The sequence below is a fragment of the Theropithecus gelada genome, chromosome 15 (assembly GCF_003255815.1).
Source record: "Theropithecus gelada isolate Dixy chromosome 15, Tgel_1.0, whole genome shotgun sequence".
In the NCBI taxonomy this organism is placed as follows: Eukaryota; Metazoa; Chordata; class Mammalia; order Primates; family Cercopithecidae; genus Theropithecus; species Theropithecus gelada.
In genome coordinates, this window is record NC_037683.1 from 77553999 (window position 1) to 77573385 (window position 19387).

General features: G+C 37.9%; 1 protein-coding gene across 1 annotated transcript in view; it reads left to right on the top strand.

Moving 5' to 3' along the window:
* Nucleotides 1–19387, top strand: part of GLIS3 (GLIS family zinc finger 3) — a 488814-nt gene that overhangs the window by 4665 nt on the left and 464762 nt on the right. The window contains exon 2 of the mRNA XM_025360354.1: nucleotides 8810–9295. Within this exon, the coding sequence (XP_025216139.1) occupies nucleotides 8908–9295 (388 nt within the window). The 5' untranslated portion in view covers nucleotides 8810–8907. The remainder of the gene's footprint in view (nucleotides 1–8809; nucleotides 9296–19387) is intronic.

Here is a 19387-nt window from a genome sequence, read left to right on the forward strand (position 1 = left end):
ATATTCTGATGACAGTCTGGTTAGGGAGACCAAACAGACACAAGTGAAATGTCTAATGTGACACCAGTGTAGGTGAGCAGGAAAATTCAGAGGAGTTCCTTCCACTAAGGCAACCCAGAGTGTATTTCACAGTCCCTTGGTGAGGGGCAGCAACCCCCATAATAATAAAAAAAAAAGTGCCTGGTTTCAGTACTGAACTGTTCATTTGCAACTTTTAGCTGGGGTTTTTCATTGTTCACCAGTAGGCCAAGATAAAGGCAAGAATAAAATACCTACCCAGAAAAGTGGAATAGAATTTTTGTGCTACTTTTTCCTAGTAGAGAAAGGAATAGACTAGGAAACTTGCAACTGTAATTAAACTGGTTCCATAAGCCATGGGATTCATGATTATGGTCACACCTCACTTGTATTTATTCAGGCAATAAATTATAGATGTGGGGTATAATTGTGTATTTCACTTATGCCACGTTTTTCAGTATGAAACATCAGTGTACAGAATGAACAATGTAAATAGAATAAATGTATGTGAATATATAGATGTAGCATAAATATATGATAAATGTATGGTGAAAAATAGAAATATATAGGTGTAAAACAATCTATGTACATGTAAGGGCTGGGGAAAGTTCAAAGATAAACTATCTGTAACCCCAGAACTCAATAAAATTAGAATTTAGACAGGGAAATGAAACACGGGCAAATAACTGCAATGCAGTGTAGAAAGTTATGAATGTTGAAAGAGAGGTGTGTAGAGTAAAATAACATTTATTGGGTCCTTTCATGTACTGAACAGTGTGCTAAGCATGTGATGTGGATTCTCATTTATTATTCTGTAATTTTTTTTTTTTTCGAGACATAGTTTCACTCTTGCTGCCCAGGCTGTAGTACAATGGCACAATCTCGGCTTACTGCAACCTCCCCCTCCCGGGTTCAAGTGATTCTCCTGCCCCAGCCTCCCAAGTAGTTGGGATTACAGCCATGTGCCACCACGCCCGGCTAATTTTGTATTTTTAGTAGAGATGGGGATTTCACCATGTTGGTCAGGCTGGTCTGGAACTCCTGACCTCAGGTGATCCACCTCCCTTGGCCTCCCAAAGTACTGGGATTACAGGTGTGAGCCACCGTGCCTGGCCTGCTATTCTGTAATGTTATGAACTATGCACAGTAGCATTACATTATCCCCATTTTACAGGTCAGATTTGTAGAGACTAAAAAAGGATCCAGGAGGGCCTAAAGTGGGTATTTGGAGTGGGCTTAGAGGGTAAGTAGGATCTGGATTTGGGGGAAAAGAGAGCAAAATAAAGGAGGAGGGGAAAGACCATCTAGCTGGACTCTAAGGCAATTTGTAGAATTAACAGAAACAAAGATGCAATCATGTTCCACTTTGGGAAGAAAATCAAGGAATTTGTAAAACTTGAATTATGAGGTTCTCAGTAGCTGAGGGCAGACTTGAGTCAAGGAAAGCTGGTGGGGCCAGCCTTGTCTGACGTGATCTCTTCAAAGCCAGGAACAAGAATGACTACACGTTCCTTCAGGTGCAGCAAGCCTTGCTGAACTGCAGATGGGCAGATGATGTCACAGTGCAAGATCATAACCTGTCCTATGCTCCATAATAAGGAGATCAGACTTTCTGAATATCAGTGATTTCTAAAGTTCTAAGCCAGCTCCATCAAATTTCTTTTGTAGGCCTGCTGAATATTGTACACAGAAAACCAACCAGATGCTAGGGCTAGTTATGAATTCTTGTTATTCTTGTGTGTGAAGAAGTGGATTAATGTTTTCCCAACCTTTTCAGCATGACCGATAGATTCCACTTCTGTCTGTAACTTGGCTGAGTCATTCACAGAGGTTTTCAAAAAATCTTTTTAATAAATATGTTGTCATGTTGGTTAAGGGCCTAGTCATTGTTGTGGACGTTCATACTTCCGCAGTGATGTCAGTGAACATAATTTAACTTCTGTAAAACTGCTGTCTACCAACAGCCAGAAATAGTTACATCGGTCACTTTTAAGCAATAACTATGCTGAAGGAAAAAAATCACTCAGTTACATATGTGATGGGAACACAATAAGATGCCTGAGTATTTGGTTTAGGGAGTGATAAATTTTATTTCTAGAATCTTCCATAGATAAATGTTTGTTACCCTTTTTAAAGGATTGTGATCTTTAGCCTTGCGAATACCTAGTCATGTGGACTGAGTAGTTAGTTATACAGACTAAAGGATAATGAATGCCCTTTTCATTTGCCACATTTTATTCCCTATGTACCCTCTTGTGTGAGGATGGGCTTTCTTTTTTTTTTTTTCTTGAAAGAAAAATCTCCAGCCAGTTATTTTACTTTTATATTTCTGAAGAAGAAGCCTTTGTGTCTCAAACCCTGGCCATGTGCTATTCACTCTTTGCAATTCAGGTAATTAATTCAGCAGTGACATCATCGGGAATGTGTTCATTTTTCCATTTCACATTCCTCTTTTCAGAATCTCATGGCTAACTCATATTAAGAACACATTTTGAAAGACTCAGTTCTCAAAGACATTGTGTGTTAATTTAAACTTTACCCACTTTAGCAGTGTAAGAGGGGGTTTTTATTCCAGGGAAAGTTACCTGTCCACTGCAATGAAGAAGATCCAAAATTTTTGGTAATTTTGATCCTGATTCTGTCAGTTGGTTGATCAATTATTACTTATTGAGCACAATTGATCAATTGATATTTACTGCACAGTGAAAGATAGCAGTGGTAGGAATGAAGGTTTGTATCATTGAATCCTTATGTTTTATAAAGCCAAAAATGTCAAACCCTTAAATCTTTTCTGTTCTTCATTCCAGCTATATTTTATTATTTATTTTACTTTGACTGTTCAACTCTGTCTCTACCTCCAGCTGTTCTTGGTAAGTACTTGGGTAGACAAATAGTCCAAATAGTCCACTGCTTTTTAACAGTGACTTTTATGCTGTTTTGACTGTGACTCACCCTACAATTTATTTTTTGTCTTACCCAGAAGACGTGTATGCATACAAATGGGCAGATAGGTATACCTACAAATAACTGAAGTAAAACAGATACTTCACCATTAATACATTTGATGTACTCCAATAGCTTCTATTTTATTCTAGTAGTCCTATTTCATTAAATAATGCTTTCTCTGTTGAATAATTAATTTCATGGACCACCAGTGAATTGCAATCCAGTTTGAAAAACCCTACTTTAAAATGAATACTTCATTGAACGTAGATGTAGGAACTTATAGTCTGTGGGCCCAAGACATGGTACTTTCTGAACCTATTTATGTTTTTCTTAAAAATCTTTTTGGTTCCAAGTTCATTTTCATTTTGTGTGATTTCTTATAGCTGACCGAGAAAATCCCTAATTTTCCTCTTCTCCCTTGCCATTTTTGGTAGGACCATGGCTCTCTAGACCTTTCTGTACTCATTGATGAGTTAATGACTGGGGCAAAGTAAATGAAACACTTCTAAGTAATTACTACTGAAAGTAGTGACATTTAGTAAACTAGGAGGATATGAAAGTTATATAGATGCACTGAAGAGTGGAAAGTAGATTCTAAGAGAGGTTATTGAACTTTTAATACTGCCCTCCAGCAGTATATTCCTGAAGGTCCTGAATTTCCTTCAGCAATCTGTAGCCGCTATCATTGTATGGAAGGCTCTCAGTGCTGCTTCTGATTTTTAAATGAGAATTGACTAAGAGTATAAATTCCTGAATTGGATGTGGTCATTCTTTTTTTCCTACTCCCTTCCTTTTCTCTCCTTTCTTTCTTTCCTCTGTGTCCTGTTCATATTTACTACTCATATTTTGAATGTCATAGCCATTAATTTAAATTTAAAGTGATATGGCCAGTCCTTTCACTCTATAAACTTAGAAAATATTATTTTAATTTTTGAGAACATTTTATAAAATATAAAAATGAAAAGTTAAGACATGTATATCTCTAATTAGATAGCAAAGGGTTTGAATTCACAGATAAAACAAAGTCAGAGTTTCTATTAGGTGAGCTGCCTCATGTTCATTACATTATCTTTTCTGAATGGTCTTTGGAAGAATGGTCTTGAAGAATCTCTGCAGAGGACACTAAATTGTATTCATATTTTTCAATTGGTATAACTCATAAGTGAAACCTCTTTTATTTCATCTTGTTGGTGATTATATTGCTTAAGTAACATTTGTACATCTTGGTGTTCAGAATAAATATATTCATTTTCTTAGAATTACAACGTTAGGCCTTGGGAGTACCCAAGTGAATAGGTCTGCACATACTAGTTATTAGGTGTAACCTCCCTAACTTTCTCCTCCACATTTCAATAATGAGGAATTATCTCAGTTATGTTTCTGTGTAACTTCCGTTGTAAATTCTATGAATTTGTTAGTTTCATGAATAAAGTTATGGAACCACATAAATGATCAAACTGTACCTTGTTATGGGTTATCATATCATGATATAGTATCCTCCAGTTTCAATTTGGAGAAATAATATTGTACACATCCAATATATTTCCTCTATAATATCCTCCAGTTTCACAGGCACATGTTTGCACTTTCCTCTTGTTAAAATTGCAGACAAGAATAATTTTGATTTATTGGTGACATCTAATATAGCTGTGTTTATATTGTTGCCAATAAAATGACTTACATGATTGGTTTTTGTTTATACAATCTTTTCTGAGGAGTCAGTCACCTGTGTTAGGACAAGGTACATTCTGCTTATTTAAATGAACTCCTAGGATCTAAGAACATTCAGCTCTATCTGTCCTTGATTGAATTGCAAAATGTGCTTCACACTGCAGCCGTGCATGAGAATAACTTATATTATCTATCAATAGGCTTTTCATTTCTATATTCTTCTGGCTACAAAAGCTGTAACAAGAGAAGCCCATGGGAATAGCACGGGCCTATTAACAATCAAGGCAGCGATGTTGAAAAGGCGGCATTAATGAAATTATACAGTCATGAACCCGAAGGGAAAAAATAAAAAGGATCAATAAAAACTCTTATTGTAGATAGCTTAGACAGATATATAAGAAGTAGAGTCAGAAGCAGTTTGTTTGCTGGCCAGTATTTTGTGCCTCATTATCGGGTTTTCTATGCAGAGTAAGAAGTGCTTGTGGCATAAGAAATGGAAAATGTAACAAAGGCTAAATGTAGCCTAAGGAAATGAAATGATGTATGAAAATTAATAATTAACTGGCTCATCAGATGAATTATGACTCTAGATGAGTCTATTAATGATATTTACTAAGAAAGGGCCTTTGGCTGTAAATAGGCATTATGGAAGTCATGTTCTTGAAATTTTCTGGAATGGATGAGTTAACATTGCTTTTCGTTTGTTTAATCTTTTAATCCATGACAAGCAGTGCCTGGAGCCTTGGGTAGAAGGTAGAGTCATGATTTTATATTTTGATTGAAGTCATGCTTTTTCAGAAAACTCGTGGAATTACTAAATGGTTTTGTGCCTTAGTTTCCTTAGGGGTTAAGTAATTTTCTCTCTGACCTGATTTACAGAAGTGTGTTCGAAGAGTTTGAAAGTGGTCAAAAGGAAAGATTTATTAACTTTCATGCTGACTCATATTAGCAGAATTAACATTTTCATTGTAGGAACCAATGTAGTATTAAAACTCTAAATATGTCACTATGTCAGATCCGAAATACCCTAAATTTTTACCTCTGGATACTCCTTGCTTTTTCTTCTTCTTGTTTCTTTTGTTTTTGTTGTTGGTAGCCTGAGGGAGAGTAGTTGGATGGAGAACAGAGGAGAAAATGCTGACTAGAATATTGTGATTGGATTTTTAACTAGAAAGGTGCTCTTCCAATGGAATCCCATCAGTTAAGTTTTTGACACTGATTAGTTGTGATTTTACCTTTTTGACAAAATGTATTCTTCATGGTTAGCATTACCATAGACGCATTGCTGATGGGCAAGCCTTTGTATCAGCTTTCACTTTGATGGGGGTAGTAGAGAATGCTATTGTTTTTTGCTTCCATGTCTACCCTCCAGATTTAAATGCCATAAGTATAAAATCTACATATTTATTCTTGAGTATAGCAAATGGGTGTTCTTGATAGTCTTTTCTAAATTGCCTGGAATAACAGAATTTCAAGAGACCATAGTGAATAGATCCAAATTCCTCAAACTTTTATGGATGAAAAACTGTAAGTCCAGAGAAGTTATAAATGATTTGTCAGAAGTAGAACCCGGGTATCTTGACTTTTTGAGTGCCATTTCAGACTCTATGAGGGCTTTTCTTAAAAGTTATAATAGCATTTTATCCCTTTTTTCTTACCAAGTGCCTTAGAATTATATCTTGATCATATGGCCTAGCTAAAAAGTATGCAAAATATTATATAAATAGATGAAATTTATTTTTACATTCTAATATCTAATGTTTGAGAAATCTGTTGGCATAATTAATGTGAAAAGTGGAATATTAGCCATATTTTCATGTTTAGTTTCTTTTATTTTTGTCTTGAGGCTGGTTTTGCTCAGCTCACATGCCATTGGCCTGTTGGTTTTTCTTTATGGTATTAATCACTTTACTTTCTGGCTGTTGCTTTCTTAGTAATAAAATTTAAGTACATTTTGTTGTTGTTCTTACTTTCAAACTAAAACTATTTAAAACAGGAGTGTATTTTATAAAAAAAAATGAAATAAATATTCATTGCAAGACAGGCAGGTGTGAATGCCTGATACTTAATTAAGTTCTCAGTGCTCTAATTATTTTTCCTTCTTGCAAACTCACCTTCTTAATGATCATGCCTAATGCTAAGTACCTCCTTATGTGTTTTTATCCAGGTTTTTGATGAGAATTCCTGCTCGTATATGATCTTGCTGCCAAAAAATGACTCCCTTATTTTTAAAAACCTGGAAATGGGCACAGTCTGAAAATCTGCAGACACTTGTCACTTGGACCGTGGTCTTACTGACTCATATTTCCAGTCATGTTGAACAATTCTTTATTAAAAAAAATTGGCTAATATGACATATTTCTTTTGCCTTTTTTTGGCGGGGGGGTTTCTGCTGAATAAGTGCTTTCTTCTGCAGGGTTCAGAGTGCTCAGAAAACACTATTTTATCAATGAGAGGAAAATAGATGGCCAATTTTATCTGGCAAAGTACAGAGACATTAAATGACTATTGCTCATGATCTACCAGTGAATGGATCAGCATACTGACTGGTGACACACAGGAGTTCTCCTACATAAATGTACCATAAAAAGCATTGGAATTTTTCCAGTGTAAGAATTGAGGTTATCTGGTCACTCCTGCTTTGTACTCATGGGAAAAGAGGGCAGGAGTGAGACCTGACCTAGAGGAATATGGTTGAGTGTTTTCCAGGACTAGATGGTATGATAGTATTAAATGTCACAAACTGATGTAATTCTTACTGAAAATAGAGAATTACTAAGAATGAAGAAAACATTCTAAATTTTGTATTGTTAATTACTTTTGAATTTCCTCAACATAGACACACACAGGAAACTTTGCAGAAGGCATAGTGCTTGAGTTAAAATTAGATATTTTTGATTTTCTAAAAATAAAAAGAAAAATAAACTCTTCACAAAAAGTTTTTCTCCTTGATAGCCTTTTCTTGATTATTTATGGAGTAATTTATTTGGAAGTTGAGTTGAAAAATGTTTGTTCAACACTTTGAGTGGATCATACACAAAAAATAAGAATCATCCATTTGAGGATATCTGGTCACTCCTGCTTTGTACTCAGTCCTTATTTCCTGTGTTTGTCGAGCTTTGGCTTCTTTCCATGAGTGTCATCTCTAAAAGATTGTGACAGTGTCTATAATACATTTGGTGTAGTGGCACAACCATGGCACTTTACCACCTCATTGCATACATTTTGGGGAGCTATTGGTCAAGGGAGGGAAGGGCCTTCTTCAGTAATTTACAACCCGGCGTCATCACGTGGGTGGGTGATGACATCCTGCTATCATGTTCAGTACTTCTCTTGGTTCTCGTTCTGCTTCCTTAATGTTAGGAAGCTTTATGGAACTATGGTAGATTTACTGAGTGTCATGCATCATGTACATACTGGACAGGTCGCTTTTAGAAGGGACATTCTCTCCTTATGCTCCCCGTATGGCGTTTTGCACACCCCTTCTCTTTTCTAGGATTTTAGTAGAAGGTTACAGTATCGTGGTGTTGATTCTCTTCCAATCTCCATATCTCAGGATCATTATAGAACCAATACCCTAATGCTGCCATGTATATTTGAATATATGGATATATGAAAATTTTGTGGTATTCCCAGGCCTAGGTGTTTATCTTTTTCGAATCTAGGGACTATGAAAAGATAGCTCTTAAAGTGAAAATCAGAGATGGTTTAGTGTCCCCATAGTCTCATTTAGAAGCCATGTCTGCTTTGTGGTTGTTTACTGGAACTTTGAAGCATTGGTCTCACAGCTCATGTAGGTGGTGCTTTTGGGTTTCCCAAGACCTGCTGTAGCAAAAATGAACTAGTATGGAAAGATCCTCCAGGGAGCAAAATAAATTTTGTTTTGCAAGCTGGCACCAGTAGATTGTTGTAGTTGCCAAGAGCGCTGTATTGAGAAGGGCTCAGTGGCAAACAAAACAATGCAGTGGTCCATAATCCATGTCCACCGTGAATGCAGAAGGGGAGAGTGCCTGCCAATGAGCCATGTATTTGAGGACCCTGTTCTACATAAAAGGCCATCTTGCTAAGAGTGCTTCTTTTCTTCCTGATATGAATGATATACAGGTTGAAAAACTCACCGTATCTTATTTTCATTTTTGCTTTTAAAAATGCCTGCATTTATTTTTTTAAACAGGCTTATAACCCACACCATGGATAACTTATTGGACTTTGCCTGAAAGGAGTCATTAGTGACATTGGATATTTGACCATCTTGGCCACAGGTTTTTCAGAATGAATGGAAGATCATGCAGCATGAGTCTCCACCGGACATCGGGAACCCCACAGGGGCCTAGGATGGTCAGTGGCCACCACATTCCTGCCATCCGAGCCCACTCCGGGACTCCTGGCCCCTCACCCTGTGGCAGCACATCAAGCCCCACTATGGGAAGCCTTGCTAACAACCTCCATCTCAAGATGCCCTCAGGAGGAGGGATGGCTCCTCAGAACAACGTGGCTGAGAGCCCCATTCATCTGCCTGCCTTAAGCCCCAGGAGACAAATGCTCACCAATGGGAAGCTGCGATTCCAGGTCACCCAGGCTGGAGGCATGTCAGGGTCACATACTTTAAAGCCAAAGCAGCAGGAGTTTGGAAGCCCTTTTCCTCCAAATCCTGGGAAAGGTAGGATTGTTTTTCTGGGACCTTTTAAAAATGGAAACAATTTTTTTCTCCCCCATCCCATTTTCTGCCAGCAAATCCTATGGAAAAATACATGATTCAGTGTCAGGGTCAAAGTTGATGGTCTCATAATGATATATAGCTTGCTCAGTAAGGGAGTGGGTGTGTATGTATTGAAGGGGAAGGGACCACAGTGGTAAATGCTGAGTATGAGACATCTCCTGGGACTGTGAAACAGAGTAACAGTAAGATAGAAAGATAAGAAATAGGGAGGCAGGCTGGGTGGTTGTGGTGGAAGGGTAAATGCTGGTTTAGCAAGATTCTGCCCTCCAGATACATGTAGCTCTGTCCTGGTTCCCTGGGGGCTGAATGCTCAAGGCCATGGACAAGAAGAGTGACTGGAACTGTCTTTATGCCAGTGCTAAAAGTTCAGTGTAGAAGGAAAATGATAAAAAAGGGAGAAATTTTCATAGCCAATAAAATGAAGAATCAGTACATATCAGTGATAAGAAAAATTACTTTAAGAGCAAAACCTATAATTTTTATAATACAGCAAGAGGGAAGCAAGCTAGAAGGGAATAATGAAAAGATGTATTTTGTGCTTGTGGAGAACTAGAAAACCTGGTCAATTTGAAGTGCAGAGAGAATGTGCTTTTAATTCAGTAGCGTTTGAATTACCATATATTTTAAATTAAAGAATAATTGTTGGTGAATAGCAAGTTATTTGAATGACACACTATTTCTAGAAATTGATGTTGAATTAATGAGGTTATATTGTAGATGACGTATGTATTTAGAGAAAGAGCATGTACCCCACGTGAAATATAGCTTTGCTGTCTAAAATTGCACAATTATATATTCCTTAAGGTAGTTTTAGCATTCCGTCTTAAATGTTTATGTTAAAAATGCTTACACCACCAAATAGAATTACTAGCAACCTTCAGAATAAACACTCATTCAGTTAATTAAGATGAATAATGATTCCTATCAGGCAAGTAGCCAAAAAGTTGTTTGTTTTAGTGTCAGTGTATTTCTGTGTTTGGAGAAATTGGTGTAAATGGGCAGGTTTTAAAAAAACAATAGCACTAAACATACATGCGCCTTTTAAGTTAATTAATTTTTTGAGATAGGATCTCACTTTGTCACCCAGGCTGGAGTACAGTGGCATGATCATGGCCTCACTGCAGCCTCATCTTCCTGGGTTCAAGTGATCCTCCTGCTTCAGTCCCCCAAGTAGCTGGGACCACAGGTGCATCCCACCACGCCTGGCTAATTTTTTTTGTTTTTTAGAGACAGGATTTCATTATATTGCCCAGGCTGGTCTCCAACTCCTGAGCTCAAGTGATCTGCCCGCTTTGGCCTCCCAAAGTGCTAGGGTTACAGGCGTGAGCCACTGTGCCCAGCCTTAATTTATTTATTTTTCTTCTTCTTCTTCTTTTTTTTTTTTTGGTCTAGATTAGTTTTGAATAATTTTATTTCTTAGAGGTACTGATATTTAGTATAAGTATGGGAAAAAGTTTTCCTGGGGCTACATCCAAAATAGGTTTCTCATTGTCAGGTTGCTATGTCCATGGTGTGGCAAGCTAAGTTCCCTCATGTTAAATTTAGATGTTTAGATTTTCAGGGGCTGAGGCCCGGTAAAACCTTTTAGCTCATGCTTGACTAGTGAACTGTAGCTTGCTTTTATATGTACTTGTGTTTGCAATCCTGACTGAAAATAATAATGGTGATAATATTAATAACTTGCCTTTATTGTATCATAACAGCATATGTCAGGCACCGTGTTAAGTGCTTTCCAATACATAGTCTCAGTTATTCCTCAAACAGCACTGAGTTGTATGCTATGGTTATTTAACTGATAAGCAAACTAAGGTCTAGAAAGAGTAAGTAACTTCAGAGGCACCAGCCAGTAAGGAGCTTGGGAATACTAACTTTGATGGCAGTCAGAAGAGGCTGTAATTAAAGCCATGTTTTTAAAAAAACCTCACGTGCTTAAGGGCTAGTGAATTCTCAGGGTCGATATACCTTGAAATGCCTGTCAGAAGTAGTGCTGCTTCCTGATTCCTTTCCCTGTTGCTTTTTGTTTCCTTGCTCAGCTTCCTAGCTTACAGTGTTCCTCCTGGATCTGCATGGTTGGGACATGCCTAGGCACAAATGATGGGTGAAGGACAGCTGTATTATTATCACCTCTAGCTTTGGAGCTTAGATACCATCGGTGGTCTAGATGGTACGAGAAGTGTCTGAATGTATCATTTCTTCCAGGTCTTGGTTGACAATTCCTATACTAAGCCAATAACTGGTTGAGGGTGATGATCTAGGATTGTTTGAATTTTGATCATTTACTCTACAAATAATTATTGAGCATATATTGTGTGTGAGCCACTGTTCTGGAGATGCAATAGCCAATAAAGCATAGTCCTTTCCCTCAAGGAGTTGGATAATTCATACAAATAAATGGCCAGTTAAAATATAGCACAGTAGGTGGGTGCGATGGCTCACGCTTGTAATCCCAGCAGTTTGGGAGGCTGAGGCGGGCAGATCATTTGAAGTCAGGAGTTTGAAGCCAGCCTGGCCAACATAGTGAAACCCCACCTCTACTAAAAATACAAAAATGAGCCGGCTGTGGTGGTGGGTACCTGTAATTCCAGCTATTCGGGAGGCTGAGGCAGGAGAATTGCTTGAGCCCGGGAGGCGGAGGTTGCAGTGAGCAGAGATTGTACTCCAGCCCAGGCAACAGAGCAAGACTCCATCTCAAAACAAAAACAAAAACAAACAAAACAGCACAGTAAGGACTCCAGTAGGGATACACTCAGATTGATATGGCCACATAGAAGGGTTTCTGGCCTGTGCTATATAGGCAGATAACTGGAAGGGGAAGAGCTAGCTTTGCAATCATGCAAAGTGCATGTCCTGTGTGTGTGTGTGTGTGTGTATGTGTATGTGTATGTGTGTGTGTGTGAGCACGCATATGTGTGAATTGGGGGGGGGTTGTCTGGAACTTATTCTGGGAAGGGAGAAAAATGCACTCAAAACCTGGAGGGGAGAAATCCTGGTGCATTTCATGGACTTCCACTTGGTTCCACATGGACAGGGGTACAGAAAACCATGGTAAGAGATGAAGCTGGAGAGGAATCAGCAGAAGCCAGAGGAAGGGCCATGAATGATGTGCCAAGGAGTTTGGATCCATTTTGAGGACACTGATGGAACATGGGACTCTTGTGGGTTTATTAGTTAGGGTTTTCCAGAGAAATAGACGAATAGGATACATATCTACATGTGTATATTTGTGTGTGTGTGTGTGTGTGTATATGTATATATAAAGAAATTTGTTATAAGAAATTGGCCCTTGGGATTATGGAGAGTGGTAAGTTCCACGATCTACAGGGAGAGTCAGTCAGTTGGAGACCCAGGGGAGCCAATGGTTTCATTGCAGTCTGAGTCTGAAGGCCTGAGAACCAGCAGAACCCATGATGTAGTCCCTGTCTGAAGGCTGGCAGGCTCAAGATCCAGGAAGAGCTGATGTTTCAATTTGAATTCAAAGGCAAGAAAAAAACCAGTGTCCCAGTTGGAAGGCAATCAGGCAGGAAGAATTTTCTCTTGTCGGGGGCAAGGGTCAACCTTGTTCTATTCAGGACTTCAACTGATTGGCTGAGAATCACCCACATTAGGGAGTGCAATATGCTTTACTCAGTGTACTAACTAAATGTTAATCTCACCCAAAAACACTCTCATAGAAATGCCCAGAGTAGTGTTGGACCTAATATAGGGGCACCAAGTGGCCCAGTCAATTTCACACATAAATTTTAACCAAAGCAGTATCATTGCTTTGGGGCAAGGTACAGTTTACATGGTAGCTAAGAAAAGGCGTTTTCTAAGCTTTAAAAATGATTATAGCAACTCTTAGGGAAGCCGTAGAGCTGTATACGGAGAATTTAAGTTACCTAAGAATTGCTACACAGACAAGCATCTGACTTGAAGACTGAAGAATCTTTGATGGAAAGCTCATGAGAAGTATACATTTGATATTAATGTTTATATTATTTAAAAATTGAGTTCTGCTCAGTTGAAAACTCAAATAGCAGTGGCTTTAACATCATGGATTGTGGTTCCCAAACAGTGTATTAAGGTCACTGGAGTGCCACTGTGAACTTGGGGAGTCACAGGGTATTTTAAATTTAGAAGGAAACAGGGATATGTGGTATCCTTTGGACACCGGTCAGACTACTAGGTTGAGGAGGTTGACAGTTTCAACAGTAAATTGCACTATGTTCCTTTTGGTGACATCATATCTTTGAGAAGCTCCATTTTCAGGAATTGTAATTTAGAAGAAGCGAGTACTTTTTACACCCATGTCCACGGCGGCATTATTTATGATAGCCAAAAGGAAGAAGCAACCCAATGTGGTATATACATACAATGGAATATTATTCAGCCTGAAAAAGAAAGGAAGTTCTGACACATGCTACAACATGGATGATCTTTGAGGAAATTATGCTAAATGAAATGCACCAGTCACAAAAGGACACGTATTGTATGATTCCTCTTGTATGAAGTTCCTGGAATGGTCAAATTCATTGAGTCAGAAAGAATGGTGGTTGCTGGGAGTTGGGGGAAAGGGGACATGAGGAGTTAGCGTTTGATGGGTACGGAGTTTCAGTTGGTGAAGATGAAAAAGTTTTGGAGATGGGTAATGGTGATGGTCGCACAATAATGTGAATATACTTAATGCCACCGAACTGTGCATTTAGAAATGACTAAGATGATCACTTTTATGCTGTATATATTTTACCACAATTTTAAAAAAGCAAATACTAAGTGAAATCATCGTGGAACGGGTGATGGTGTCCAATCTTACTCCAAAGTTTGAGAAACATTAGAGTGCACAGTTTAACACACATCCCATTAGTATTTGGGGTTATTTAAGAATGAAATAAAAATACTGTTTTTCTTTTAATTTATTTGTATTATTTTTTCAAACAACTAGTAAGCTGTTAGTACGTACGTGTTATTGAGTTGTTTATACCTAACTACTTGATAAATGCAAGTGTAGGTGTTTCTTTTGGCCTAGGGGTACCATGAAAAACTTATTGAAACACTGAGCATGCCATGAACTGAGAACATTTGGGAACTTTCGTTGTAGGAGTTTATTTTTATTACACAGAGAAGGCTGGAGTAGGTGCTTGCTGCTATTGGTTGGCCACTCCGCTGTCTCTGTTCCAAGGTCATGGAGCTTTCTGTAGTCTTCCTCTAGATTGCACAACATCTGCCTCATTCCAGATCCAGCTATCTAGTCTGCCTTCTGAGAAGAGTGAGGAGGAAGGAAGAGGACAAAAGGCAAAAGACAAAAAGAAGGACTCCTCCTAGATCTGTTCCTCTTCAAACACCTTTCCCAGATGCCCTGCCCAGCTATTCCCATTTAAATTAACCAATCATCGCATAACTTATTTCTTAAATACAATTCATTCTTTGATGCTGAATTCATCATTTTTTGAAGTTTGATCTGGCCTTGTGCTGTTTTGTGTTGTATTATACTGTATTTAGCTTTTTGTTTTGTTTTTTTTTTGTTTTTTTTTTGTTTTTGCATTTTGCCTCTTTTATCTCTCTCAAGTAAGGTGAACCACTTGAAAGTAAGTTGCAGACATTGTGACATTTCACCTCCAAATTCCTAAGCCAGTGTCTTTCATGTAATATAACCAAAATATATTAATCATAACCAAGGAATTTAACTTTCAAAGTATTATTTGTATATAGTTACATTTTAAAATACAGTCCAGGCTGGCATGTGGTTCACACCTGTAGTCCCAGCACTTTGGGATGCCACGGTGGGAGGATGGCTTGAGGCCAGGAGCTCAAGACCAGCCTGGGCACTAAAGTGAGACCCCTCTCTCTACAAAAAATAAAATAATTTGCTGGGTGTGTTGGCATGTGCCTGTAGACCCAGCTGTGTGGGAGGCTGAGGTGGAAGGATCACTTGAGCCCGGGAGTTTGAGGCTGTGGTGAGCCATGATTGTGCCACTGCTTTCAAGCCTGGGTGACAGAGTGAGACAAGAGACACCAACCTTAAGTGACACAAAATAGTTTTTTAATCCCAATTAGTTTGGTGTCCTTTGTTTGATATTATTCTGGTTTTTTTTCTTCTGGTTCCTCTACCTTTCTTTGTGTTTCATGAAAAAATATGCTGATATATATATATATATATATAAAACATATATATAATACATATGCAATATATATTATATATAAAATACATATGTAATATAATATATAAAATACATATATAATATAATACATATATAATATATATTTATGTTTATGCCTCAAATATAAATAAATTATAATCCATATTTAAATTTTATATTATTTATTTCATTCTACTTGTATTATTAATATTATGATATAAATTATTATTTTCTTTCCCCACTTATTATCCAAATGTCCTTCATAGCTGTTTTTTTTTTTTCTAATCAAAGATCATATATTACCTTTGGTTGTCATATCTCTTTAGCCTACTTCAACAGACTTTTTTCATTGTCTGTTGTTTTCCCAGGGATAAATCTAAGTAAAGGAATGATAGAGGAAAATAACATTTTAAATCAGTGTCAGTATTGTAAAATGTATGATGTGGCAGTGAGAAAAACACACAGCTAGCTAACCCGCTGACCAAGCAAGCTCTAATCTAAGCTCTAGATTAACACCAGTTGAAATAGCCAACCACAAACAGTAAAATATAAACATGAAACTTGATGTATTATTTAAAGTGCATTAATTTTTCAACCGCCCAGGTTCTCACAATACATTATCTTTCTTAAACCAGGTCTTTACAAGAGACACCAACCTTAAGTGACACAAAAGAGTTTTTTAATCCCAATTAGTTTGGTGTCCTTTGTTGATATTATTCTTTGTTTTCTTCCAGTTCCTCTACCTTTCTTTGTGTTTCATGAAAAAATACACTGATATATATGTATATATTATATATGTATATAATATATAATACAAAAATATATAACTATATATAAATAAATATATATATATTTTTCGAGATGGCTGCACAGTCGCCCAGGCTGGAGTGCAGTGGCGCAATCTCAGCTCACTGCAACCTCTGCCTCCCGGGTTCAAGCAGTTCTCTGCCTCCTCATCCTGAGTAGCTGGATTACAGGTGCCTGCCACCACGCCCGGCAACTTTTGTATTTTTAGTAGAGACGGGGTTTCACCATCTTGGCCAGGCTGGTCTTGAACTCCTGACCTCGTGATTCACCCGCCTCGGCCTCCCAAAGTGCTGGGATTACAGGTGTGAGCCACCGTGCCCAGCCACACTGATATTTTTAAAGAGTTCAGGTGAGTTGTCTTTTTCCACACTCTGGTTTGTCTGATCATTTCTTCATGATTGGATTCAGGTTAAACATTTTTGACAAGAATACCATGTAGGTGATTTGTGTACCACCCATTGCATTATACCCAGAAGTACTGAATTTTGCTTCCTTCTAGTATTTGTGATGGTATATTTGATCACCTGTTTAAGGTGGTGTCACCAGATCTCTGCATTGTGAAGGACAATTTTCTTTCAAAATGTGTAAGTAATCTTGTGCAAATATCTTGTCCTCCAACAATCTTTCATAGCATCCATTGATGATACTTGTCAGAATCAGTTTTTACATGGTTGGTTGCATAGTGGGGATTTTCTGATTCTTTTATTCCTGCTATGTTTATTAACTGGTATTCTTCTGGAGAGAGGATCTTCTCTCCCTTCTCTTTTTGTGAATCACTACGGAATCACTCATGAATTATTTTTAAAATTAGTGTGCTATAATTCATTACCATCATTATTGTTTGTGATGCTCAAATTGTCCCAAATTTGACCAGTAGGAACCCCTTGAAGTAAATTATTGTGTCTTTATGACATGGTCCCATTAAGTACTTCCATGCTTACAGGCATAACAAGATGTTCTAGGCTCACGTGAACTTGCATGCCCCAGACCTGGAATCATGCATTTTCCCAAGAAGCTCAAGTCCCTCTTAGTGGGGAATATTTGGAAAACTGGTGGAAAGGGTGTTCTTGTTGACTGTGGGATGTCGTTGCTTGTAAGCCCTTTCCACGGACAGAGTTAGGATATATATTAGAGAAAGATAGTGAGTTCCAATTAAAATATGTTACCGAGTTCTTCCTCACACTCTCTTATTGCACACTTGTCAGTGTTTTCAGAAACATCGTGTATTTTTATTTGCTCTATGACAAAGAAGAGTTACTTTTAGTTTTATGTTTCTAAGATAATAGAAATTAGTTTTAAAATTGATCACTTACTACATGTAAATTTTTAATGAGGGGAGGTGAATGTGTTCTTATTTATCTGAGCCACTGGGTGAGCAGGGAGGACAGGGTGCAGTTGGCAACTTACTAGCTTCGCTAGGATTTGTGTGTGAAGGATCTTGGTTATATTGTTATTTCCCCTACTTCCTGCTCCAACAGTTACTCGCTGTAATTAGACTGGTAGAAATGCGTTTTTCAAAGCATCTGGGAAATCAGTTTTATGATCCCCACTTGAAGCACATTTGACACAACTATTTAAATATTTAAGACAATTTTACATTTGTAGTACCCGGAGGAGTATATAATTGGGAAGATTTTCATTAGAAGAGTGTTTTATTTTACTTCAGGGCTTCTGACATTTCTTGCTGGGCTCTGCTGTCCTTGGAGACAAAGAGAGTTAGTTATTCATTAGCGTCTGTGGGTTACTCATTATTGTTGGTCAGGAAAAAAAGACAGAATAATATCAACAGAGGACACCAAACTAATTGGGATTAAAAAACTCTTCTGTGTCACTTAAGGTTGGTGTCTCTTGTAAAGACCTGGTTTAAGAAAGATAATGTATCGTGAGAACCTGGGAAGTCGAAAAATTAATGCACTTTAAATAATACATCAAATTTCATGTTTATTTTTTTACTGCTTGTGGTTGGCTATTTCAACTGGTTTTAATCTAGAGCTTAGGTTAGAGCTTGCTTGGTCAGTGGGTTAGCTAGCTGTGTGTTTTTCTCACTGCCACATCATACATTTTACAATACTGACACAGATTTAAAATGTTACTTTCCTATACTTAGGAAAAGTATTTCCTTTACTTAGATTTATCCCTGGGAAAACAACAGACAATGAAAAAAGTCTGCTAACACTGGTGTGTGTACCGTGTTGAATGCAACATGGTTAGAACTGGGATAAGAGTGACAATTGGGGTCCCGCAGTTTTGAAGAGATGCGGTTAATGTATCACCTAAAGAAAGTTGGGGCAAAATCCTTGGTTATTTTTTTTCACTTCTGCTTTTTAATCATTTATATTTTCTTGCACTTCCAATGTGGCTTCCTGCAGAATTAGAGCAAATAAAGTTAATATTCCATAAAAGGTTCCAAAAATAACCAAACAGCAAAGACCAAAGGCATTATTCCAGTTGAAGTAGCCAGAGTTTTCATTTTGTCTCGCCAACAAGTCAGGTGAAACACAATGTTTACTTTTGTTTGCTCTCTGAGCTACACAGGGTCCACTTTGTATGATTTATTGATGCCGTGTACCAATCAAATTGATGATGGATTTCCAAGTGATACTCAATCGCAGGCATGATTTGTTCCAATTATAAAAGGGGATTTGTCAGTCTTGTAACTACATCTTTAAAATAATCTACTCCGTTAATACCCTTCCCCACTTGAAATGCTACAGGATATGAAGCTGAAATGTAACTTTCATGAGTCACCTATAGCATTTTCTTTTTCCCCTTCCCCTTCCCCATCCTCTTCCCCCTTCCCTTCCCCCTTCCCTTACCTTTTCTTTTCTTCTCTTTTCTTTCAGTCTTACTCTGTTGCCCAGTGCAGTGGCACTATCTGGGCTCACTGCAACCTCCACCTCCCGGGTTCAGGCGATTTTCCAGCCTCAGCCTCCCAAGTAGCTGGGACCACAGGCTCGTGCTACCACCGGCTAATTTTTGTATTTTTTGTAAAGATGGGGTTTCTCCATGTTGCTCAGGCTGGGCTTGAACTCCTGAGCTCAAAGTGATCCATCTGGCTTGGCCTTCCAAAGTGCTAGGATTACAGGCATGAACCACTGTTCCTGGCCAA